The sequence below is a fragment of the Syngnathus floridae genome, chromosome 4, assembly GCF_059516105.1.
Source record: "Syngnathus floridae isolate MCC-2025c chromosome 4, RoL_Sflo_1.0, whole genome shotgun sequence".
NCBI classification, from domain to species: domain Eukaryota; kingdom Metazoa; phylum Chordata; class Actinopteri; order Syngnathiformes; family Syngnathidae; genus Syngnathus; species Syngnathus floridae.
In genome coordinates, this window is record NC_142416.1 from 9,615,951 (window position 1) to 9,642,349 (window position 26,399).

Here is a 26,399-nt window from a genome sequence, read left to right on the forward strand (position 1 = left end):
ACCCTTTTTTAGACTCAAGTTGAAGATGTGCTGTAGTGAGTCACCCAGCTCCAGAGCGCAGGCCTTCAGCAGACGAGGAGATACCCCACCTGGACCAATTGACTTGCTGGAGCGGAGTTTCCTCAGCTGTCTGCTCACTTGATCCACTGTCATCCTGGGTGGAAGGGTATCGTCCACCGGTCTGCAGCTGAGTGACAGAACATGGGCAGATCGGGGAGCAGAAGGGGCTGGCGGGAGCGAGGACGAAGGCGAGCGGGTGTTGTTGAACCTGTTAAAAAAGTCATTCAGCTGCTTCGCCCTCTACACCGCCACTAATGGGGACATCTTGCTTTAGGCCGCAGCTGGTGATTATCAACTCATCCCATCCCACACGTCCTCCATGCAGTTCTTCTCCAACTTCTGCTCCAACTTCCTCCTCTATTGCAATTTTGCCTCCCTGAGCTGGACCCTTATCTCCCTCTGCACATGCTTAACCTCTCGCTGATTATCATCCTTGAATGTCAAGCTCTTCAAGTGCTATAAGAAACAATAAATTCCTGGGAAAAGTAGAACAGCTGTCACAAACTAACATGTGCACTGCAATACACTCATCAACATTGACGCTGACTGAACATTTTCAAGGTTATGATTTGAGTTCCACATTGAGGGCAATGGCGAGTGTTGACAGCCATGACCAGAAAATTAACGATGTGACGCATCATGAGCTTCTAGGCAACGGTAGAGAAAAGACGTCCTGCTACTAAAAATGTTCAGGGACATGGACAAAGGTCAATTCATGCATGCACTTAAAAAAACAACAACAAAGGGGTGGAACCACATCAAACATCTAATATGAATTAGTTGGATAAAAGTGCTTTATTTCATTTGTAATGGCATCTAACACTGTAAAAATATAGCATTTGTTTTGTTGAAACAGTTACATATTTCTTAAAACATTACCATCCAACAGTGCTACTATAACCCAATAGAATAGATTATGTGAAAAAGTAGGATTTTAGAAGAAGTAGTCATAACAGTCTTTTTTTATTTAAAATGTTTTCAAACATTTTCAACAATTATTTAGCTCATAACTTGATAAAAAGCTGTTTATTTGAATAAAGTTTTTAATGGAAATGATTATGAGCGTGAATAGTAACAATCTCATCTGTTTTTTTTTAACTTCTTACCAACGTTTCTTCAAATACTGTTGATACATTTAATCTCAGAACCATGGTAGTTGATGACTTTCTACATGATTATTTTCTAACATTTTCTACCAACAAAAGGAAGCAAACTAGGGTGTCGGTACAGTATTTTCCATCTTAAACATTAGTTATCACATTCACTTAGTGTTATAATCTAAATTGCGGCGATGAAAAAAGACACCGGATTACTTTAGTTGTTGAGCCCCTGAGTATTTGTGACTGCTATAAAACAAAAGATGTGCAATGTCGCTAATGTTGCTCCAACAGTCACATTAACATGGTCAGTATTGAAGTCCTAAGTCTTGATGTCTGAATTGAGGTTATTCATGGTGAAAAATTTGTTTGCGAGCAGCAGGTTTGTTTTATGAAAAGTCAGTTTTTTAAATTTTCTTATCCATCACTTTTATTCTATTCATAATATTTGACCATGAGCATTACCTTGCTCAGCTGCCCTTCTATTTCATATCATTCCATGATATGACTCAAATTCTCAACAGTCACATTACATTGTCGCAGAGCGGTAACACATGCAGAGGGTTCTCCCACACCTGTTACAGAATAAAAGGGTGGATACAAACAATGTATAGCAAGAAGAATTACAACATTAACAGCGTGTAGTCCCCATTCACTGCAGCATAGACGCTTCGATCAGCGAGACATCATTCGGACAAACTCTGAGGAAAGAAAATATTCTTATCAAGGCCATCCTTTATTTGATCTCAAACTGAATTTTAATCCAGTTGCATATTTAAGGAGTCGGACATGTGTCCTGTACATTCATTGGCCATGACATTGGCTACACATGCACATTCAAATAAAATCCAATATTGATAAAATGTTGTCTGTTCAAAGATAATAGCAAAACACCCAGTATTGATTGATACTGACACGTATTCCTTCATATGCCTTGTTTCATTATTTTATCAACAATAATAATAATAAAAAAATAATATATGTGATGCAAGCAGCGGATTATAAATATGTCACTGCTAATACTATCACTTTTGCAGTGCTTAATTGTTTAGTAAATATAAAAACAAAAAAATGTGTATGGCACAGTATATATTCTAAGCAGTTATATCTATAGTGGAGGTACATACATACACATACTCACCCTCAAAGTCCACCTGTCCGTCCCCGTTGAGGTCGACATCACGCAGGATCTCATCGATCTCACGGTGGTTGAGTTGTTCTCCCATCAACTTCTTCATGGCTTCTCTCAGCTCCCCAAGGCTGATCTGACCATCTCCATCAGAGTCAAACTGGGAAAAGGGCAAGAACAACAAGGCCAAATGCAAAGGATCCCACAATTAATGATTTTATATCATAATACTAGACAACTTGTCGAAGCAGCATCTGTAATTCTTACTTCTTTAAAGGCATCTCTCAGCTCTTTGACTCCAATCATGTCTGCAGTCTCAGCCAGCATTTTTGGACCCATCAACTCCACAAAGTCTTCAAAGTCTACTCTGCCGCCACCTGGAGGCCAATAACCACAAAAGGTTAAAAAAAATATAAAACAGATTTTTTTTTTTACCATAAAGTCACACTTTAACAAGACTTATTATTTTTTAAAAATATATATTAATTTGTTTGAAACACCCCAAGGATATATAAGCATTCTTTTGTGTATGGTTTGTTAAACAAGCAGTGTCAACAAAGGCCTGCTCAAATAATATTTCAAATGAAATACGCATTTTTTACTATTATTTTGTTATCATTTGCAAATAATATTTTACCATGTTGCAGTTTATTTATAAAATCATTTGGGGGGCATCATTCACTTAAACATGAAATCACTAGCATGATATTTTATCCCCTGTATAATTGTTGTGACGAAGACTTTTGGATGATTTTTTTTTAAATTTGTTTTTTATGTTTTAAAGAGCAGTTTTTTGGACTCACAGATCTGCTGGCTGAGCTCTATCAGTTCCATTTCTGTTGGCATGTATCCCATAGTCCTCATGCACTCGCCAAGGTCCTTACAGCTGATAAAGCCATCCTTGTCTTTGTCAAATTCTCTGAATGCCTCACGCAACTCTGTAGGAATAAGTGATTTTATCATAAATAATAATAATTACTATTTTTAGTTTACAGTAGTGTGAAAAAGTGTTTACCCTCTTCTTGATGGCTCGGGTTTTTTGTGTGTATATGTGTGTGTGTGTGTGCGTGCGTGTGTGTGTGTGTGTCACACTTCACTGTTCCCCATCATCAAATAATTAAAATTTAAATAAACACAACATGCAGGTTTTAAATCAAGAGTTTTAATATGAAGGGGGTGGGGGGATCCAACTCTTCATGGCCCTGTGTGAAACAGTGTTTACCCACAGCATTTTAATGAGATTCAAGATTGAACTTTAACCAGGCCACTCCAAAACCTCAATTTAGATTTTTTTTAAACTTTTCACAAATTGACTTGCTGATATGTTTTCAATCGTTGCTACGATGCAAACCCAAGTGAATAAATCAAATCACGATTTAAAAACTGCATTTTATGCTTACTTATTTCCATCTTTTACATTTGTTTGCTGACTTCAAATTTTAAAGTGGGGAAAAATGAATGAATGAATGAATGAATGAATGAATGAATGAATGACTGAATTGTGGGATTGACATTCAGAATGAGAAAGGGCAAATACCTTTTCGTGGCATTATAACTCTCTCTCTCTCTCTCTCTCTCTCTCTCTCTCTCTCTCTCTCTCTCTCTCTCTCTTGCTCTTAAATATTTATAGAGGATGAAAATCGCTGCCAAATGCTTAAATCCATACATTCATGACTGTTGTGTTGACATGGAGGGTATGTTAAGACAGTACGTATGGTTAGTGTTCAAAATTCGAAAACAATCACAGGGAAATTGCTGTCCTCCCCCATCTTTTACACATTTTTATTTTCCAATATAATGTTTATTAGGAAATTACTGCAATACTTTCCCAATCAAGCATCTTCACATGGAAGTCACATATCATTGCAGCACTTACTGAGACGCACATAGTTCATAACAGCAATGAGATGTGTCAAGGTGAGGGCAAAGTCAGAAAAGCTCTCCTGTTCTCAATCAATAGATTAGATCGAAAGGAATGACAAGGTAGGCGAAGAAATGCAATAATTTTATGAGAGTAACTATACCTTCCATTTCCTCAGGCCGCAGGTCTCTGTCCTGTTGAGTGTAGATTGAGGTCAAATAGTCCACGAAAACAAGAGGGAAGCCAAAAGAGCGGGAAAGCAGATTAAACTACTACACATGAACAACACTGCCAACAAACTCACTGTACCACCACTGGTACAAAAGCCAAAAGAAAAATGTCTAGTGATTTGTTGACCCTAAAACAAGGCTACTTTCTGGCACGCACACAATAGTATTTTTTGGTAAATTACGCAAATACAGTGTTCCAAATGATCAATTATATAACATTTGTCTGGGGGGAAAAATCCTTCAACATACTACATACATACATACATACATACGCACGCACGCACGCACGCACGCACGCACACACACACACACACACACACACACACACACACACACACACACACACATACATACATACATACATACATACATACATACATACATACATACATACATACATATATACATACATCGTTACATACATACATACATACATACATACATACATACATACATACATACATACATACATACATACATACATACATACATACATACATACATACATACATACATACATACATACATACACACACACATACATACATACATACATACATACATACATACATACATACATACATACATACATACATACATACATACATACATACATACATACATACATACATACATACATACATACATACATACATACATACATACAAATGTTAACTTGGGCCCCTGAAATGTCTTTATATTAACAATGCAGCCCCTCATTGATATCAATAATTTAACTTGTAAGTTTATGTTTGGCGGTATGGGGCCATCCAACGTTATGGCAATACTTAGTAAGGATGCCCCACAGGTTCTTAAACGGGTTGAGGTCAGTGGACACAAAATCATTTTATTTCTCTAAGTCAGACCCATTGTAGCTTGTTTCAGTTATATTGTTTTTTAGAAATAACAGTGGAAGACCTGATGCTTGTTTTTTTACCATGCCGGTAAATGGCCACTTAGTAATTCAACATATTTGGCAGATGTCATTTTGATACCTTCAGCTATCCTTGAAGCTTACAAAATATTACTTTGTCACCTTGTTGGGTGTCACAGCCTTAGGTTGGTGTCCAGCAACCGTCAGTAACGCCCCAATCTGGGGCAACCAAAGCACCATGGAATTCATTGTTGAATGAATTTAATTGTTTTCATGTATTTCTGAGCCCACTACAAATGTTTCTCCTTGTCAGGGGTGTGGCTAAAATAGAGCTTTTTGCATGACTTTGAACAAAACATAAAAATCTATTTTTTTTTAAATATCTAAATGAAATCTATTGGCGCAGGCAGCAGATTCTGGCCTTGGTCTTATTACTGCCTACATTGAGAGGTTCTTGGGACTCCAGAGAAAGAGTCTTTTTAAAAGCTAAAATATGATGCATTTGGTTAAAAGAAAGGTTCCTTAATGGGCCACTTACTCCGCGATTTTTATCACACAGACTTGGGAAACTAATGATCGAACCTGTCTGAAATTGATCAATTACCTAAATTGACAACATGCAAACATTTTCAAAGATTCTAAATGCATAAAAAATTGTACCACAGTGGTGAGGTGACACAAGGATACATCTGTTCACGTTATGTTTTGCAAGGCTAGGGCATCATCAGCAGGAATAATACATGGTTGGATTAGAGGTTGCTGAAGGCCAACACAAGGAGATTACAGCCCTAAATTGTATTACAAATCACGAAAGCTTATCGGTTTTTCAATTTTCTACCCCAAACCTATTTTGTCAGCTGCCGTTTCATTAAATGGACATCAATTCACTTGCATGATGGACACACATCACCATGTATAGTTATGATTGAATTCTAATACGAATATGAATGTTAACCAAAGGTTTTGGGCTTGTTTTTATTTTTTTTAGTTTCGTTCTTTGACATTCAATTTTGCTGTTGCTCTTCAAATCAGGCTTATTCTTAACTGCAATAAGGCTACTTTGGCTGTACCATACATACATAGTGGGCAACTTTCCCTTTTATGCAATACATTTTCTCAATAAAATGTGTATCGTAATTCCCCCAAAACATTTCTGTTACATAATACTCTGAGTAAATAAAATCAGAAGATATCGTAATGCTTGAAGTGCTGAGGACAGAGTGAAAGAATTGTCCTGCCTTTCCGAGCGAGACAGCAAAACAACTTCTACTACTTCAGTAAATTTATTGTTTTAATATTTAAGTATAGTACAGCAAACCAGATCACAGCAATTGCTGAGATTTTGGTTTCGATCAATACCCAGTGCCTGTATTGCCGATACCAATACCGATACCAAGTACTTTTAGGTTTAAAAAAATAATATGCTTTTTTAAATTGCTTGTCTTATTTATTATTATTATTATTATTAATAATAATAATAATAATAACAATGATTTGTGGAACTTGAAATTTTGGTTGACTTTTTAACCGTGCCATAATATCTTTAATAGAAATATACCTGGACTGTTGTTTTCAATCGCAATGTACAAAGTAGTAGAGATCTTCATATTTTTAGTGCCTGCCTCTCAAAATCTTTTTGTCCAGACACCGTCTCCTGGCTTATTTTGATTCGATTCAATAAACAAGCCAATGAGTGCAACCTTATTGTCCATTCTGGTTTCCTTTCCACTGGTATTGTACTGCCAATCAGAGAGAACACAAAAGGAAACATTTCAAAATGCACTCTGCTTGCAGGTTGTTTACTTGCAGTTAAGTTCAAACTATTCTCACACAGACAGTAGATTTTATGTTGTGCCATAATAAAATACTGCTGGTAGATAGAAAAGCTCAAACAAAGCACAATATGACTTTTAATATAAAATGTCCATCTCTGTAAATATATTCAATCATTCGTCTTCTTAACCGCACATCGTCACGAGGGTCATGGACGTGCCGTAGCCCATTCCAGCAGTCTTTGAGCGGTAGGGGTGGTATACCCTTAACCGGTCACCAGCTAATCACAGGGCACAAATAGACAAACAAGCATGCACACTCACAATCACACCAATGGACAATTTGGAGAGGTCAATCAGCCTACGATGCGTGTTTTTAGGATATGGGAGGAAAGGGTTAGATTTTATAAATTTAATGTATAATGATGTGAGATTATATAAGATTTTATTTCAACCTTTTTGTTTAAGAGGGAGTTTGATGGTCATCATAACCAGGACGTATTTATTGCTATTGTTGGCTCCTGAAAAGTTGTGTGTCTTGTGGCTTTTGCTTTGGACATCACAATATAGTTTATCTGGTTATGGTATAAGGCAGGGGTGACTGGTATGTCAAACTCATTTTTGTCACGGGCCGCATTGTACTCATAGTTTACTTCGGAGGACCATTATGACAACGTCTTATATTATAAACAGTATAAGGTACATAACAAACGGATTAATAACTAGCTTGAAAATCAGAGAGTAGTCAAAACTGTTCAAGTATTTAAAAACAATGAATGGTAATAGAAATTGCTAGCAATATGTGTAGTTTTTAAAAGTGAAGACAATCTGCAATTTTAGTATTGACACACAAGTCGATCCACAATTTATCTTCACGGGCCACATAAAATGATGTGACGGGTTGTATCTGGCCCCTGGGCTTTGAGTTTAACATCATGGAATAAGGTCTTCCTGGAAATTTGATATGGGTGCCAAGTGTTGGCAAGACAAAGGCTATTACCGTATTTTCCGGACTATAAGTCGCTCCGGAGTATAAGTCGCACCAGCCATAAAATGCCCCAAAAAGTGAAAAAAAACATATATAAGTCGCTCCGGAGTATAAGTCGCATTTTGGGGGGCAATTTATTCGACAAAATCCCACACCAAAAACAGTCATGAACGAGCAACAACAGGCTAAACGATAGCAACAACAGGCTAAACGATAGGTATGCTAACGTGACAAACACAAACAAAGAGCTGAGAACGGGCCTGATGTAACATATAGGGTGATTAAGGACAACTATTACATGAATAACATGTTTATAAAACCATCGGTGTCACTCCAATTCATTAAATCCATCGATCATTCGATACGATAGCAACAGGCTAAACGATAGGTATGCTAACGTGACAAACACAAATGAGGAGCTGAGAACGGGCCTGACGTAACATATAGAGTGATTTAGGACAACCATTACATAAATAACATGTTTATAAAACCATCGGTGTCCCTCCAATTCATTAAATCCATCGATCGTTCTTTGTCAACAATGGCTGCGCGCGGCTGAAGGGGCTGGCACTTCAAAATATTCCACAGGCTCATATAACGATAGATAAACTATATTTCAAATAACTATAATATAAGCAATAATATTATCAAACCATCCGTGCACTTTAAATCAATTAAATCCATCGATCAAATTCCTCGTCCTTTGTCAACATCGCCGCGCGTGGGCCCTGACGTCAGCCCTGACATCAGCCTCGTCTTTATTCCACAGATCTAGTATATAACTATATTGTAGCGTTAACAAAGTACAAGGATAGACGTGGGTTTGGTAAACGGCTCTTTATTCCACAAAACAAACTTCCAAGCGTGTGGCGGCGTGGACTTCCAGACACGAGAGCTCCATGGCAGAGGACCGGGCGTGCGTAATGGCCATGTCCGAGCCCCATGCACCGTTCGCGGACAGCCACTCGGCCGAGCGCCGGCCCCCGACTCAGTACAGTAGGACCGGGCGTGCGTAAAAGCCATAATAGTTTTTCAAACCTTCTATGTCACTCAAAATCCTTAATTCCTTTAAACTCTTTGTCCTCCGTGTCACTTAGAAATGACCACCGCTAATGATGCCGGGAGTCCTTACGTGGGTCGCGCCGCGCGGTGCCACTGACGTCACTTGAACTAGTAATCCATTGGTACTTCACGGTTCTCCAAACTTTCTTTCTGCTGCTCGATTACTGTTTTCAGCTGCATATTTTACAACTTGTTTGTAACTTGCAAAATATGACTTTCTTTTTGGTGCCATTTTTCTTAAGCCCACACAGTTGATGAGTCACGGTCAACGGTGAAATTTAAAGCGCCCTCATCCAGTTTCGTCTGAAAATATATATTTTTTCAGATGTAGTTTTTTGTTTTGTTTATTTGGTTGTTTTATCAAAGACAAAGTCTGCTTTATTGTCGATTTTGTTTTCATATACCAAGACACACAAAGAGATTGAAATTACGTTCCCACTATCCCTCGGTGAGATAGTATACATATGCATACAAGCAACACAAAAAAAACCAAGAAGGCATAAACAATGAATAAATAAGAGTGTTGAATAAATGATAAATAAACAAATAATAATAAATAATAAATAATAATAATAAATATAAGAGGAGCAAACAGACAGTGGACTTGGATATGGTGCTTTAAAGTGTTAATTGCTTTATTTGATGTTTTCTCTATGTTTTATGTTTTGAATATGTTCTAGATAAAGATATAAAAGCATGTTAAGTGATCAACTATACTAAAAATAACATGGTAAGTGGTCAGCTGTACTTTTAAGTGATGTCTTAATGATCAAGTAAAAATTTGTGAAATAAATACATATAAGTTGCTCCTGAGTATAAGTCGCCCCCCCACCCAAACTATGAAAAAAACGCGACTTATAGTCCGGAAATTACGGTAAACCTTGACAAATTCAAATAGTCGAAATCCTCTTTCATTAGTTGTTACTCCATATTTCCAGGGTGACCCTTTCCAGTCTTGATGAGGATAAAAGTATCTCGTTTGGCATGCCAGTCTACCTGAACAGTTAAAATGTCTTTGTTTGACAATAAGCTGTTCTAACTGACCATAAAAATCGTTTATCCCCTCATGTTCTGACATGGGTGCATACAACTGTGTGATCAAATTTAAGGGTTTGGCAGCAATTTGGATACATTTCATCTTGTTATTAAAAGGGCAGCATTCCATCACAGATCATGTCTTTGTATACCATGAACACTAACCCACTCTGATGTTAGACTTTCTAAACAAATTTGATGTCCCTCATCAGATGTTTTCCTTGCCCTCTTGGGAGTTTAAGATCAGTTTAAGATCAGGGGGTGTTTGAGAATATCTTTCGTTCTTCACATGTCCTGAGTGTTGTTGTTAGTCACCTAAATGTTGAACAGAGGCTGTGATTTACCGAAGTCAAATTCCTTGTTTGGCACGCTCAAACATGGCGAATAAAAAACTCTTGAATCTTGAATCTTGAATCTTGAATTACTGAGCCGTCTGACTTCTGCCAGGCCAATCATATCCAATTTGTATCTTTCCATCTCTTCCAGTTTTCCAGTGGAACGCAGTGTATGGACATTCTATTTACAGATTGTAATAGTTTTCTGTACTAAGTTTCATTTTGCATTCTCATACCACCCTTCAGCAGGTATGATTACAGGTTACCAATGGCAAGTTTCCTGACCTAACTTAATAGCTAGAATAAGTTAGCCAAAATTTGTCTTGCCTGTTTTAGAGGTTTGACTGCTACAACACATCTGATTCAATTTGTTATCAAAGTTATACAGAGCTTGCTGATGATATTTATATTTTTAAAAAATCAGATGAATTGCGATTAATACAGTAAATAAATGCATACTGATGGGTCTGGTGAGGTGCACTACTTTTCTGCTGAGCAATTAGTACTGTCCTACTGTTTGAAACCTGTCTTACAAAGAAACTTTGAACCTGGCACATAAACAATGAGTAACATTATGGGAAATCATAAAGATGATAAGATATTGCCATGATATTGAATTTAAACCAAGCTGTAAAAAGTCTCCTCTACATTCATGGTTATTGCATGTCCCTGTGGACTATAACTCAGTCAAGCGGCCATAATCTGTGACTTCGCTTCCTTCTTAATGCTTTTTGTCAATTAGTGCTGCGAGCCTGTGATTGAGCTCTACGCATTGCATGACATAAATCTGGACAAAAATAGTGGGGGATGTTTCAGTCTCTTTTCAGAGTGTGTGCGGTAGTCATACATACGAGCTGGCTCTGTGCGAAGCCCTGTTTGAGGAAAACGCACGCAGGCCCCACTATGTTGTGCAACATGTTGCAGTTCTTAACCAGAGCGCAGAGCGGCTCATCGAATTCCGGCTCACTCCCTCTTTCCTCGTCTTCTTCTGTGCCCATCTCACCTGCATCTCTCAGGCCCCCGAGCACGGCTGTTGCCAGCGGGGACCCGCTTCGCTCTACAGGAGAGGCCCCCTTAGAATAGAGGGATTCCATTAAAATAGCAGCATTGTATCAGCAGTGTAATTTTTACTATACTCCCTTTAATGGAGGTAACTGCATTTAAAATATTAATATTAGTTTGACTCAACACGGCAATGCAATTTGTAGTATATTGTAGTATATAGTATATGTACTATATTCACACATTTTTGTTTGAATGTGATGTTAACAAAAGTGAGAATGGTGGATAAATCGATGAAGGTTAAGTTTATACTAGAGCATATTATGCAGCAAAAGCAGTCACAGGAATCCTTACCTTACTCTTTGTACTGTTTTTTCTTGATGTCTTGTTAATATTTCCCATCATCACCCTCTCCTTTCCCCTTGTTTGTCCACCCAATATTGCTGTGCTCGTACTCAACAGTCAAATTTGAATCGGAAATCCAACAGTGTGCTCCATCCTGCGCATATCATTGAATTTTGCCTCCAAACAGCTCCAAGCAAACTTTCCTCCTGTGTGAACAAGCTACAATCCAAGTTTTTACGGGTCCTGATAGAGCCAATGTATCCGCATACTGCCGTGTCCGATCCTTAACTCCCAAAAGTTATTAGAGGCTGGTAAAATGAAATTTCACATGAATATTATAAACAGTTACTGAAGAGTGATAGGTCAGTATTGGAGAGCCTGGTCATATATACAGGATAAAACAATCCGCAATCTCTGATTACATGACTTGGACATTTTCTCTCTCTCTCTCTCTCTCTCTCTCTCTCTCTCTCTCTCTCTCTCTCTCTCTCTCTCTCTCTCTCTCTCTCTCTCTCTCTCTCTCTCTCTCTCTCTCTCTCTCTCTCTCTCTCTCTCTCACACACACACATGCACACACACATACACAAACACACACACACACATACGTACATACACACATTTTATCTATCTGTCACCCCAGCCTACTGGGACTGATCTCTTGAATTTGGACCAACTTAATCTAATCCTCCCCACCTACTTTCCTCTCTCTGCCCCTCGCACATCATGTTTACGGTCTCAAAATGGCTAGCCTGGCACAACTCCGCGTGTGCATGAGAGAGTATGGAAGGGGGAGGTGTATGGGCAGAATTACGGATGGGGAGTTGGCTGTCTGTTTAATCCCTGGCATTTCAGATTAGAGGAAAGAGTTATGTTGGACATGAGAGAAAGGGTTTCTGTTGTAAGCAAGATACATGCAAGTATAAGACTGGACATTTACTTGTGCAATTTCGCAACTGTCAAACTTTAAAGAATACGTAGATAATATCTATCTATCTATCTATCCATCTATCTATCTATCTATCTATCTATCTATCTATCTATCTATCTATCTATCTATCTATCTATCTATCTATCTATCTATCTATCTATCTATCTATCTATCTATCTATCTATCTATCTATCTATCTATCTATCTATCTATCTATCTATCTATCTATCTATCTATCTATCTATCTATCTATCTATCTATCTATCTATCTATCTATCTATCTATCTATCTATCTATCTATCTATCTATCTATCTATCTATCTATCTATCTATCTATCTATCTATCTATCTATCTATCTATCTATCTATCTATCTATCTATCTATCTATCTATCTATCTATCTATCTATATACAATAAAGCATAGATGTACAGTAAAATGTCCATCCATCCATTTTCTATACCACACCAATATCCTGTTCAAGAAACAGGAACCTATCCGGAATAGATTTGGAAAATAAGCAGACTACGCTATAAACTCCTTGCCCTCCTGGGAGTTTAAGATCAGGGGATGTTTGAGAATATTTGTCATTTTTCACATGTCCCGAGTGTTGTTAGTCACCTAAATGTTGAACAGAGGCTGTGATGTACTGAAGTCAAATTCCTTGTTTGGCACGCTCAAACATGGCAAATAAAAACTCTTGAATCTTGAATTATGTATTTTATGTGCCCTCTCTGGATCCATAGCAGCCTGGTGATCCTGAAAGGGAGATCCTTCCATCTGTGGTCCCTTCTCAAGGTTTCTCATTTTTCCCCTGGTTGGGGTTTTTTGAGTTTTTCCTTGCCCTTTTGGGAGCTTAAGATCAGGGGATGCTTTGAGAATAATTGTCAATTGTTTGTCTATGTGAAGCCCTTTGAGACTGCTTGTGATTTAGGGCTATACAAATAAACTTGACTTGACTTGACTACACCTTCAACTTGTCACAGGGTACATAAAAGAGTGAGAACTAAACCTGCACTGGCTACGCAAAAGTCAAGTGAGTGAACCACTGCATTGTCAGTATGTAGCTCTGAGGATTAACAAGTGTTGTCACAGTACCAAAATTCTGACTTGGATACTATGACTGCATAAAAGATCTCAATAAGATACTAAAATGATACTTGTCTTTAATGACAGATACCGACCATTATATGGCCATAACCCCGTTTGCCCACCTCGATAATGGAGGCATGGAACATGGTATACTCGCACTCATTTCCCACGCCTACGCCATGACCTGAGTGAAGTTGTGATGAAGGAGGGAGTTGAAACTTCTTTTAACAGGGGACTTTGAAAGAAATTCTCAGCAGACCCTCGCAATCCGTTTGGTCTGCTGGGTCAACTGGCATCTTCTCCCACCATCAGAGCCAACACATCACCAGGTGGTGATTGAAAAAATACCAATATCGCGATATTCACCCATATAATATGCATATCGCAAAGATATGCAATAATTTTCTATAGATTTATATGCCTTTATCTGAATTTGACCAGTCAGATGCAAAGTTTAATGTGCATTGCTCTCCAGCTTGCTTGATTTTCAGCATGAATTTTTTTTCATTAAAAATGTATTTTCCTTGGGTACATGTTAAATATTGCAATAATGTCTAGCACTATATTCAACAACAATATATTTTTCCAATATCGTGCAGTCTCTCGATGATCAGTAAGTACGTATGTCGGTCTTTGCTTAAGATTGACTTAGAAAATGTTCTAAGGGGAGACATTTTTCTTATGCCATCACTTGGCTCAAGTGTAGCTTCTGGTATTGTTTTTCAAATCACTTGGTCCAGTGCCTTTCATATAGGGAAAAGGCCGCTTCTAGGACAACACGCCATTCCAACAGCCACTGGCAATTTTTGAGCCAAAAGTTATTGTCTTCAGAACAGCTTCAACGTGTTGAATTATCAAATCGCCAACAGAGTGCAGCAGAGCTCCTTTAATTCCGCTGTTGGAAAGCGAAAGCTGCACTCAAATGCAATACAGAATGGCCAACGGTAGAGGTCATAGACGGAGAAATGGAGCACAAGACATCAAGATACAGAAAGATTAAAGCCCTTTCATTTTCTCCAACACCCAAGCGTATTTGATTTACAATGATTTCCCCAAACCGCGCTACCTCTCCTTGACCTTGAAATTTGATGCAGGATGTAAATTTAAATTATGTGCAAGGAGAGTGATAAGATGACAAGCAACATGACTTAAATCCACAATGTCTGTTATATAACTGTATGTGCCTTAACAGCTCACTGATCCAGCTGGACAGTCATCAGATTAGCAAACCTCATCCCTGGATGAGATTCCTATGCATTGTACATTTTCACAGACGTTCACTTGATGATTCACACTAAAAACTACACTCATATATATATATATATATATATATATATTCCAAAATGTAGAAAATTATTTAAAAATAAAAGAGTATTCTCTATGATGTAAAATTAATATCAATTAAAAACATAATTGTTTGAAGAAATGTCAGTGACAAAACGCCAAACAACACTTTGTTGAAAATTAAAAGGTATTTCCTTAACAGCCCAGAGGTTAGGTCAGACAATCCTATGCTGGGGCAGTAAGCAACAGAATGAACAGACACCAACATTTCCGCATTATGATCACTAAAACTTGATGTGGGCCAGATAAAATAATTTAAAACGTTTTATGGGTTGGTATGCTGTCATGTGTCTACTAACACTATGATAATAATCGTAAAGGCTACTCCGAGATGTCATAAACCAATCATAGTAATTAAAACTCTTAATGTATTCTCTCCATAAAGGTTTCAGTCTATCCATGAAGTATCAATGTCGGCAAAGTGCATTACAAAAGAGTAATATGCAAACGCTATATAAACCTAGTCAGCTTTGTGATTGAAAATGTAAGAAGTAAATCATCTCATTTATTCCTCACAGTTTCCTCCATGAAAGTAGATCGTCTGACATTTGATGTGAGCTAATCACTCAAATATCTGCTAAGACATTGTGAAGATTTTAATTGGCACGATCAGACTGCATTAAACCAAGTTCAACTAATTTCAATTTATACAGTTGCATGGTACAGAGAAATAAGTAGGATAAGATGATGGAATTTGGACTAGAAAATACTCTTTTTGTGGATCAAAAGCTCTTTTGAACCTATGGAAAAAAATATGAGTAATATTTCTGAGCATTAATTTCCAACCACTGTGACACAGCAATTCTCCTTGATCTGTCATTTTGTCGTGATGGAGGGCTTTGTGTGTCCCAAAGATCCAAGAAGCTTAATTGTCTGGGACTTTATGCCCCTGGCAGGGTCACCTATAACAAAGAGATCCTTGGTGAGGGACAAGATATAATGTGGCTCAGAATCCCCCTATTATGATAAAAATGAGTGGATAATTTTTGCCCTCAGCCTCACTTGGTCACCGGGTCTATCCTATGGAGATGGGGCTCATTGACCACCAGGTAGTGGTCGGGCCTGGACTCATTGGACCTGGAAGCCAGAAGAAACTTGGGTTTTCTTTCCCATGGGCTAACTACTCGCGATGGGTGCAAAGGGTGGTGGTGCACAAAGAGGGGGTTGGACGTATTGTACTCTGGAGTTACCCACGGTGAGAAAGGTTTGGGCATACTTATTTAAATCATCTCAATAACTTGACTTATTAACTTATTTAGAGGTTGAGGGAACGATGATATGATGAATATAACATAATTCACTGAACATTCAACCATTATTATTTATGTAATGTAAAACAACAAAAAAGATAATGAAAAATTGATTTTTATTTTTGCAGATTTTTTTTGCCCTGATCTTAGTCAAACTTATCCCTCCTCTTATTTTCACTCACCCACTCGTGGAAGGTTGATGATAGCTTTTGCGCCTGTCCAAATTTGACTTTGAGTTGCAGTATGACCAGGAAGTATGGTCCACACTCACTGACATCCACTGGATGATCTGGTTTCTACGTAAACTGGATAATACGTATCCATTACAAATGCTGCAGGATAGAACTGTGTGTTCTTGATCTGTACTCATGGTTGAGGACACAACTGCTGTATTAAATGCCACTTTGGTGACAGCGCAGCTGCTGACCGACTTTCATAAGATGGATAAAGAGGGACATGGTGTTAGAATAAAGTTCTCATCATCTTATTGTATATATATATATAGTGTAAATAAATGCATATAGTGCTGAAGCATGCAAGCAAGCAAAAAAACAAACAGACAGACAGACAGACAGACAAACAAACAACTCATGGAAGAACAACCAGACGATTTAAAATGGAGTAAATGTTAATAAAATAATGTTGTATTTGGTTGGGATCTCTGCCTCTCAGTCAGAGTTTCTGGTTTCATGTTCTCTCAGTCTTCATTTGAGTTTTTTCTTTTTTTTTTTTGCTGACCCCCACATTCAAAAATCATGCATAAAAGGTAAGTTAATGTGTCACTAAATGACAAATAGGTGAGAATGTTTGTGTGAATGACTGATTGTCTATATGTGACTGAATGGCAACGAGTCCGTAGTGTCCCTAACCCATCACCCAAAGTCAGCTATATGATAGGTTGATCCTGACAAATTAGTGGAATGAATTTAATTGGTTGATGGCCAAATAGATACACTGAATCATATTTGTGTGTCCAAACTGTGTTCCATGCCTCAAGTTTCTTCCGTCTTATTGTGAGAAAAAAAGTGGTGGAAATGATGCGCATCTGGCTGTTTGTCTTCTCACTCATGGCAGCTCAATTTGAATCCCTGTCAAATCAATCAATATCTTCTGCCTTTCTTTTTAAATGACATTCATCAATGGCACTCATCCTATAGCCCCTACCACCTTCATCATCTGCTACATTTGAATATATGAGTGACTGACTATATCTTTGATTTTTTGTTTGTGTCTTTGTAGGAGCTCACTATAGTTTAGTATTGCTTGATGACGATAGGTCTTATGTCCATAAACTCTAAAATATTGTTTGAATATTTTGAGATTTATGTGGGCATCAGTATAGATGTCCATCTGAATGTTGGTGATGATTGATAACAATAATGACTGTCCCAATCACACTATCAGGGGTGGAGAATCCCGGTCCAGAATGTAAAAACACAGTTTGGGTTTAGCCACAGGCGTTTCTACTCAACCTGTAGGTAAACATCCTCGTTTGAGTAGAAGCACCTGTGGCGAAAGACCTTGTTTGAGTAGAAGCACCTGTGGCGAAAGACAAACTGTGGCAGGGATTTTACCTTATGGAAAATCACATTTTTGCATACCTTTATGGTTAATAGCTGTATGATGAAATAATACAAAACACAATTATACTGTACGTGAAGGCCTTTTTGACAATAACCTTAATGTGTTTCTTTCCTCCTTGGTTCCTTGGTACCTCCCCAGAACTCACGTCGAACGACGAATGAAACAATTCACAACAAAGTATTGCCTAGTTTGGAATCCTACCTGTCCAAACACAGAGGCAACAATGGGCCGCAGCTTTCCCTTGTCTTCTTCTTGCAGCCAAAGGTCATCACGGTCTCCCACAGGGGAGGACAGGCTCAAGGTTTTGGCCTTTTGCTTTGGAGGCCTCTTGATACTAGCTGAACTCCAACGCCTCAGAGATTCAATCTTCTTTTTGATGGAACCCTGCCAAGAATGCAATATTCAATTCATCAAGGTGAGTGTGGTGTTCTGCAAGTTTCCCTGTTTGGACAACAGAAAGCATGTATGACAAACACGAGCAGTTGTAGATCTCAAACAGTCAGCAGGTTTAAGCAATTTAGGCCTCCAATGATGAATGCACATTGAGAAAAGATCAATAAGACATTATGAGAGCTGTACATCAACTGACCTTCTTTAACAATCTTCCCTCTGGCACATCCAAGGATGACACGTTCTTCACGTCTGTCATCTTTTCTGCCAAACCTGCATGCACAGAGATGTCCGCTCTTTCCTTTTGTCCTCTTTATCTGTTTGTGGAGCGTCTGACACTGGTTGATAATCTGAGGCACATCTCTTACTGTGGTTGCTCCTCCTTCCCTCACCCCTGCCTCCCTTTCATCCCTACTGCTTTATGCATCATATTTTCATTTGCCTGGTAGTATGCCGTGCATCTCTTCTTTAATTTACACAAACACGAACTGGCATTATTTGCTTACATGGCAATATGTATGCATATGCGTACATAAAATAAAAAAAATCACTCAATTGATTTAAAATGAGCACAATGTCAGGGTAGGTGCAGAATTATTTTTCTTTACCCTTCAGAAATGACATTTTCTCTCTCTCTCTCTCTCGCTCTCTCTCTCTCTCGCTCACTCCCTCTCTCGCTCTCTATGCCCTGTCATTGACTTGCAACCAACTCCAGTGCGTACTGCCAAGTCCATCTCGCCCACGGTTTGTACCAGTGATGCAGAACTGGTGATACAGAAAAATATTATAACCAGTCCACCCTAATGTTGTTTATAATCTTAAAAATATTTCAATTACCTTATTTAAAAAAAAAAGAATGAAGGCTACACAAAGTGCTAAAAAACATACGTTCATAAGAATCATTGATATTGCTTTTCACGAATGCATTCCAAAACATATATTTAACAGAATAAAGAACATGATTTGACATGTTTTGACTATGACAATGCAGCAATAGTAATCGACACAAACCATGAGTACACACACACATGGACAAGCATCTGTCCGGTCAAGCTGCTCAACTTGATTTGATTTTACAATTCTAACAATGTGATACACACACAATGCCATAGATTTAGTTTGGTAACAGCAACACGCCTTAAAATATGTCGAATTCTAGTAAAAAGGGGAGTATAGGATTTCTGGTGGCCAAAAGAAAATCACAAACACGGGACACAGATTTAATGCTCTACCAAGCATCTGTCAACTACAAGCACAGTATTAGTGCATTAAACCCGTTCAAGCAATTCTTCCAATCTCCTGCCACCTTCTCACTTCTTTCGGTTTAGACTTCCACTGTCTTCCACTATCTGATCAGTTTAAATCATTGATTTTTATTGTGTTAATGCCAAGATCAAGCCATATTTTCTCTGAATTTACTCCTGATATTCACATTTGGTTTCATTTCCAAGAACAAGACTCAATTTGCTTCATCCCCTCAAATGCCACAGTATTGCTGTACATGCTCGGGTATGTTCTGGAGAAGAAAACAATGGAAGAGTAACGTCCCAACTGCCGAGAGATTATCTGTTGAATGGCTGAAATAGAAAGGGAGCTGTGTATGTAGGTCTGACTCTTTCCTTTTAATCCCGTTCTGTTTTTGTATTCATGATCTTTTCTCTTTAATATTCCCTCCAAATTACAACTACCTCCATGGTAATCCTACATTGGTTTGACCCACATTACATTCTGTGTGTGTCTAAATGTGATGGAACCAGACAATTTGGGTCTTGGTTGTGAGACAATCAATCAAAATTAGTGTCTCATATAGTATGATCAAATCTAATCTTCCAGAAAGGTGGTCAAATGTTCAGCACTGCAGATTTATAATGATCCTGGATTAGGGGACCTGAAAAGCATAATCCTACTCCAACATGTTTCATGTTAATGAATGGGATGACAGACTGCCCTCTAGTGATTAACAATCATGTTGTCATTCAGAATCTCTGTTGTAGTTGTTTTGCAATAGTACTTGCCAAATGCAAGAAATATATATTTTATCCTTAATTTGGAATTCAATGAAACCCTGCAAAAATTCTCTTAAAAGGAGGCAATCAATTGATCCATTTTTTAAAAATGTTTTTTCATATGTCACAGTATTTGACAATTACAATGAAGATGGGGATTAAAAAACAGAAGACAATTACTTTCAAATCCTTTTCAGTTTTAATTCAGTTGACTATGCAGCAAAGATGAGATAATTAATGCTCAAACTGATAAACTTTATGTGTGTGTGAGTGCGTGTGTGTTTCCAAATATTCACTTATTTTGAATTTAATACCTGAAACACAATCCAAAATAGCTCAGACAGGTGCACATTTACTACATTTACATCACTTTCACTGTCAAAACACTCAATACGCATTTTGAAACTAAGAACACAAATTGTTTAAGATTTGCACGTTGAATTCTTTCCCATTCTTGCTTGATGTACAGCTTCAGTTGCTCAACAGTTCAGGGTGTCCGCTGATGTACTTTGTAACAGTTGCAGTTGTAATGTGTCATGGTAATGTCATGCTGAAATAAGCAGGGATGTCCCGGGAAAATATATTACATGGATGGCAGCATATATTGCTCCAAAACATGTATGCAGGATTAATGGTGCTTTCAAATATGTGCAAGTGAAATATGCCGTGCTCATAACACATACTGGCCATTGAACTTTGGTCCTGAGGATACAATGTCCATTTTCAAAAACAATTTTAAATGTGAACTCGTCTGACCACAGCATGGGAGTCAGTCTATCATACATGAGCTCAAGCCGAGAGAAGCCGATGACGTTTCGAAGCATTGCTGATGCAAGGTTTTTGCTTTGCATGGTAGTATTTATTTACATTTGTGAAGCGCAAAAATGATTCAACCATATTAATATGAGTAAGAATGCAAACTGTTTTTGTAGAGATGTGTCAAATGGGACGACTCTCATTCATGAAACAGATGACTAAAGCCTTTCACCGATTCGACATGTTGTACATCATTGCTTGAGTCGCAATGCTTTATGGACATCACTGAGGCTCTATTATTTGTTGGTAGTATCCAATTTTGGTGGGAGGCCAGGTAAAGGAGTCCTTGATGATCGTGAGGTGGTATAGCAGGAACCTCGACTGCATTTTGGCCTCATATGAGCTTGTACACCGAATGTTGGAGACAATCGTTTTCCTCCTCCTTCCTCTACGAGTCCATCAAAAACAGCTACCAAACTTTGTCTTATCCTCACGCAAAAGTGCGGGCAGCTGAAGGCGTACAGAATGGGATTCAGCACTGAATTAAAGAAAGCAATGGTTGTGGCGAGATGCAATCCCACCTCCACCACTTTAAGGTTATCCTGGTAATATAGGGCTGACACCTCAATCATGCAGAAGATGTGATAGGGAGCCCAGCATAGGGCAAATACTGAAATCACTGATGTCACCATCTTTGTGAAGCTCTGGTTGTGATGGTTAAGACGAAAAGATGTGCCTGGGGACAAGGGTGGAGGTAACAAGGATGATCGAGGAAAAGCAAGTGGCGTTGGAGCTCCCGACGTGCCATTATTGTTTGATCCAATTAACGCCTCATTTAATTTGATGCTCTGTTGCATCCTCTTCCGACTCCTTTTCCTCAGGCTGAGTCCAATTTGGATGTAGCTTCCCGCAATCACCATGAGGGGAATCAGGAATGCCAGCAACAGTTTGGAGACAGCTGTGGCTGTTTGCCTCACTTCACAGTCTCTCTCAAGTGTGGCTTCCGATGTTTGATGCAGGGCAAAATTATGGTAGCAGAGTTTCCTTTTATCCGCAGTCTCGGTCACTGAGCGAAATAGGAAGTAAGGAAATGTATTAATTGTTGCCCACAGCCAAGCCACCAAACACACCTTCCACGCTTGCGCCACCGATCGATGATTCTGGCACCACACCGGTTTGATTACTAGAAGGCATCGGTCCATTGAAATGGCTGCTAGCAGGAAGGCGGACACAAACATGTTCAAGAAAAAGATGGATGCTTGTATTTTGCAGAGAGTGTTGCCAAGCTCCCAACTGTGGGAGGAGGCCAGGTAGAGAGTGAAGAGTGGAAGTGTCAGTGTGGCCATGAAGTCAGACATGGCCAAATTGAGCACCCAGACGGCGGTCACTGTACGACGCTGCAGACGGAAACCCACCACCCAAAGGATCAGGGCGTTCTCTAAAATGCCAAAACAGGAGAGCAGGCCGTGGAAGCAAACAACGATCCAATTGGTCTTTGTCTGGTTGTTCAGGGCATGCTCCTGCATGATCTGCAACAGGGGACAAAAATGTTGGTCCCCCGAGGCATTGGAGGCGATGGTTGTGTTGGACATTGGTGCTCTGAAAGAAAGAAGACAGACCGGTCAGAGTTAATGACTATAAAAATAGACTTACATATTTACACATGCTACTTTTTGCATACAGTCACTTTTCTATTTGCCCTCAATTACTTTTGGCAGGGTAATGGTATGTTCTAATTCACTTTGCATTAAGCACTATCATTGTTTGGCAGTATTCATGTGACCATAGTCTTTTATTTGTCGGCTACATTTACCAGGTTTGGGAATCTCACAGTAACAATTCAATTGATAATGTGTCACAGTTCTGTTGTCTGATTTCTATGCAGGCAGTATGGATTTAAGTCTCAATGATGGTGTGAGTGTGAAGGATTGCTTGTCACTCAGGGTCATATTCTGCCATGTGCATAAGGGTGGGGAAATCTCACACTCACATTTGAGCAGTATAGATTCTCCCATCAATTTACAGTAAGTCTGTCACTTTCTGTCATATTATCTCATCAACGTAAGCACATTTCCTCTTAGTACATACCAAGAGACTGTGGTAAGTTACGTCATACTGGGAAATCTCACAGTCGCTCACATTTCAGGAGAGATAGAGGCAACAACAGGCTGAATAGTTGTACGGTATGCTAACATTACATGACACATAAACAACCAACTGAAAACGTGCCTGACGTAACATATTGAGTTATTCAGGTAATTATCGCATAAAAAACATGCTAATAAGTGTATCAAACCATCCGCGTCACTCCAAAAGATTAAATCCAACGGAATCTTCATCCTCCGTGTCACTTATAAACAATTCCGCTAACTCCGGAAATAGAAGATGCGGCGCTTCCTCTTCTATGTCGCTTATGTCAGACTCATCGACAGTTGCAGTTACAATTATTCCACAGGCCTAGAGCGCCCTCTTGCCGTGTAGTGTGAAAATAACATGTGAAATGATATAATGTGTTAATAATTTTACACATAAGTCGCTCCTGAGTATAAGTCGCACCTCCAGCCAAACTATGAAAAAAACTGCAACTTATAGTCTGGAAAATACAGGATATATTATTTGCTCATTTGATTATGTCTTTATACTGGTCTGTCAAAACATGTCCAAATAAAATAACAGTTGCTCTGTGGAGCAAAAAAAACCCACTGTGGTCTGCTGATATAGAGATCAGTTGGGAGACGCCTTTATTTTATTGAAGGATTTCCCAACATGCATTTAATCGTTAGCAGGGTATTCTGATTAAATTGCTCACTATTCTGTCCTCCTGACATTGGTCCAAATAATGTAATTTCAAGTTCCTGAAAAATGCTGTGATTGTTTATTTTGCAAAACATCCTAAATTAAAGCTGAACAGCTCCAGCTCAATTCCATCTCTTTTTTTTTTTTTTTTAGATTTATGTATGTGGTGTTGTATGAAGGTACTAGAATCAATATCTAAATACTTCTGAGCATAACTGTATGAGCTCTCACTGTGTTGCACTGTAATTATTAAAGTTATTGTAGTACAGTGACACATCGACAAAAATGTGTTCCACAACTTTTCTGTCGCATTAGTATTGAAACAACCACCAGCAGAACAACAACAAGAAGCCATTAGGAACGTGTTTCTGCTCTGATTGAAATGCGTCAAAGCCTGTTTTTGTGTTGACGAACCACATACCTGACTTAGTATGTGGTTACTCTGTTTAGATGAACAATGCTCTTTGGAAATGCTAAACAATGCTGCACTAGCAACTCACTTTAATCTTCCCCTTTTATGGCTTTTTTTTAAATCACTTTTTTTCACTCTGTTAAACATAAAAGTAATGGAAGTCAACGTGATGTTATGTATAGGAGCAATTGTGAATGACTCACATGCGGCACATGGGCTGTGAAGTCCAACTGCAGGATTTTTTTTACTTAAATTTTTTGGAGAGGGTTACAGAAGCAATGATCCTTTTGTCTACTCTAATGAATGATAAAGAACAGTAGCCGGTAAAGAAAATAACTTGCCTGGCACGGTTTCTACCTTTGTGTTGCGTCAATGAAACGCCACTTGCAGAAATCATCAGCTGTAAAAAAAAAGATTCCATTGTTGACCAATGTTCCGGGGGGAAATTTTATGCATTTCTTGGAAATTAGTGAGTTTATATAATAGCATGCTCATCCAATCACAGTATTCAGAGTGGCTTTAAGCGAAGCTGTACTGTCTATCTTACCCAATGTTCAAAATTGGCATCGCAATCACAGATTGTCTGCCTTGAAATTGGACATAATATATTAAGTTACGGTAGGTTCGTTGAATTCTTATAGACATGAGTAGCCATGCGCGAAATCTCATTATCAAATTTTATGATCACATTAAATTAGCCAAAAGCAACTGCCTTGTTGGAAAAATGTCTATGTGGTAAACTAAGCAAAGATCTAGATAAAATATACAAATACAAATATATGATGAACATATAGAATCTAAACAGTATTTATATTATAAAGGTATCTAAATATTGTCTTAGAGAAACTTTAATGGCCTTATTTTCATGCCCAGTGCAAGCCAGTCGTGAGTTATGCCCAAAATTTGCACAGTGGCAGGCTGCACAAAGTTTTGATATTTTTGTAGATCCATGCAAGTAAGTGCAATCTGGTACAAAAAAAAAGGCATTTTACGCCATGATCATAGAGGTTTGCTGTTTTCGGAGGTTTGCTGATAGTGCTTGCCATGCTAGAAATAGAAATGGATCCCTCCAATGAGTCAGAAAGTTCACTGTTATCCTATTTTTGAATAAAATACAATCACATCCACCAAACACGTCCACCCAACTCACCAAAACAGTGCTTGAATACCTGTTCGAAACGGAAATATGATTCTTGCAGATGTTGAGAACTAAACTTCAAAATAAACGCACCGAGGCTTGTGTCAGCATGAAAATCAGGATACCCCGGTTTTACGCTCAAGCGCACATAATCTGGATATAGAAGCCTAAATGTTCAGGACATAACATTTAATTTAAAACGAAGTTTGAAATACATCACCTTAATTTTAGTTTAGCTTTATCAGACTATACATATGTTCATAATAATATCCATTTCACTCAAATAAAGGCCCTGAATTCCATTGAATAGGGATTAAAATACCATTGAGTGATGGAGCTGACTTCACAGCTACAGACCACAGTTTGAGAGACCAAATGCATCTAGTAGTTTGTCACACTCACCTAGACTTTATATCTGAGGGAGGCATCTATTTGTTTCCTTTCTACTTACTATCACAAGTGCGTATCTCATCCTGTTCTGTCACTCCAGCCTGCACAAAAGAACAAAACCTTGCTTGCCCCTCCCTAAATGCAGATGGGGGAAGGTTTTAAAATAAGACAGGGTGTAACTTAACACAAATGCATATTTGCTTCATAACTTTATTAAATTCCATAAAATTGCAAGGATTTGGACACGATGTGATAACTGCTTGATGGACAAACAAAATCCTGCCCAATCAAAATCTTGTTGGAAGTTGTCACAGATATGAGACAAATGGCAACTAGTACCTTTCCACTTACTGAACTTTAGCATCCCAGTACAAATCAAATATTTTATTTTTATCAATACCGTGAAATAAGTCCAACATTGTATTGTTGTTAGTAGTTTTTTAAATTTGTGTTTAAAAAGTGTGTAGTGTGCACGACGTTTAAATTGTCAGAATAGAATACAGAAAAGAATACAAACAGTGCAT

At 38.3% G+C, this 26,399-nt stretch overlaps 2 protein-coding genes and 1 long non-coding RNA gene across 10 annotated transcripts; all 3 read right to left on the reverse strand.

The window, feature by feature from the left end:
- Nucleotides 1-836: 836 nt before the first annotated feature.
- On the reverse strand, nucleotides 837-18,743 carry LOC148398962 (calcium-binding protein 2-like). 3 transcript variants are annotated; one of them, XM_088374070.1, is made up of 8 exons: nucleotides 18,577-18,743; nucleotides 18,189-18,371; nucleotides 11,295-11,516; nucleotides 4,311-4,341; nucleotides 3,090-3,224; nucleotides 2,554-2,663; nucleotides 2,299-2,446; nucleotides 837-1,858 (listed from the first exon to the last, which is right to left on the reverse strand). In XM_088374070.1, the coding sequence occupies exons 1-8, from the start codon at nucleotides 18,634-18,636 to the stop codon at nucleotides 1,833-1,835; spliced, it is 915 nt and encodes a 304-aa protein (XP_088230196.1). In that variant the 5' UTR covers nucleotides 18,637-18,743; the 3' UTR covers nucleotides 837-1,832. The 3 variants fall into 3 exon arrangements, with proteins under 3 accessions (XP_088230196.1, XP_088230194.1, XP_088230193.1); XM_088374068.1 differs by lacking the exon at nucleotides 11,295-11,516 and having other exon boundaries at nucleotides 18,577-18,736; XM_088374067.1 differs by lacking the exons at nucleotides 18,189-18,371; nucleotides 18,577-18,743 and adding an exon at nucleotides 11,800-12,282.
- Nucleotides 15,150-17,161, reverse strand: LOC148398963 (uncharacterized). The gene is made up of 3 exons (XR_015858074.1): nucleotides 16,586-17,161; nucleotides 16,156-16,230; nucleotides 15,150-16,055 (listed from the first exon to the last, which is right to left on the reverse strand). It is a non-coding gene; the product is annotated as an uncharacterized LOC148398963 (long non-coding RNA).
- Nucleotides 18,744-20,559: 1,816 nt separating the features above from the next.
- LOC148398964 (prostaglandin D2 receptor 2) lies at nucleotides 20,560-25,980 on the reverse strand. Of its 6 annotated transcripts, none has more exons than XM_088374562.1 (3): nucleotides 25,888-25,980; nucleotides 24,689-24,747; nucleotides 20,560-22,738 (listed from the first exon to the last, which is right to left on the reverse strand). In XM_088374562.1, the coding sequence occupies exons 2-3, from the start codon at nucleotides 24,742-24,744 to the stop codon at nucleotides 21,436-21,438; spliced, it is 1,359 nt and encodes a 452-aa protein (XP_088230688.1). In that variant the 5' UTR covers nucleotides 24,745-24,747; nucleotides 25,888-25,980; the 3' UTR covers nucleotides 20,560-21,435. The 6 variants fall into 6 exon arrangements, with proteins under 6 accessions (XP_088230688.1, XP_088230692.1, XP_088230687.1 ...); XM_088374566.1 differs by having other exon boundaries at nucleotides 24,705-24,747; nucleotides 25,888-25,953; XM_088374561.1 differs by lacking the exon at nucleotides 25,888-25,980 and adding an exon at nucleotides 25,808-25,853.
- Nucleotides 25,981-26,399: the final 419 nt, after the last annotated feature.

Bases quoted from the DNA above. Each gene is read 5' to 3' on its own strand.
- LOC148398962 (XM_088374070.1), bottom strand. From the start codon at position 18,636: ATGACAGACGTGAAGAACGTGTCATCCTTGGATGTGCCAGAGGGAAGA. The intron at 4,342-11,294 runs GTATGTATGACT...TACACTCAACAG, and splicing joins GCTTCGCACAGAGCCAGCTC to GACAGAGACCTGCGGCCTGA. The intron at 2,664-3,089 runs GTGAGTCCAAAA...ATTGGCCTCCAG, and splicing joins AGAGCTCAGCCAGCAGATCT to GTGGCGGCAGAGTAGACTTT.
- LOC148398964 (XM_088374561.1), bottom strand. The intron at 22,739-24,688 runs GCAAGTTATTTT...TCTTTCTTTCAG, and splicing joins AAAGGTAGAAACCGTGCCAG to AGCACCAATGTCCAACACAA.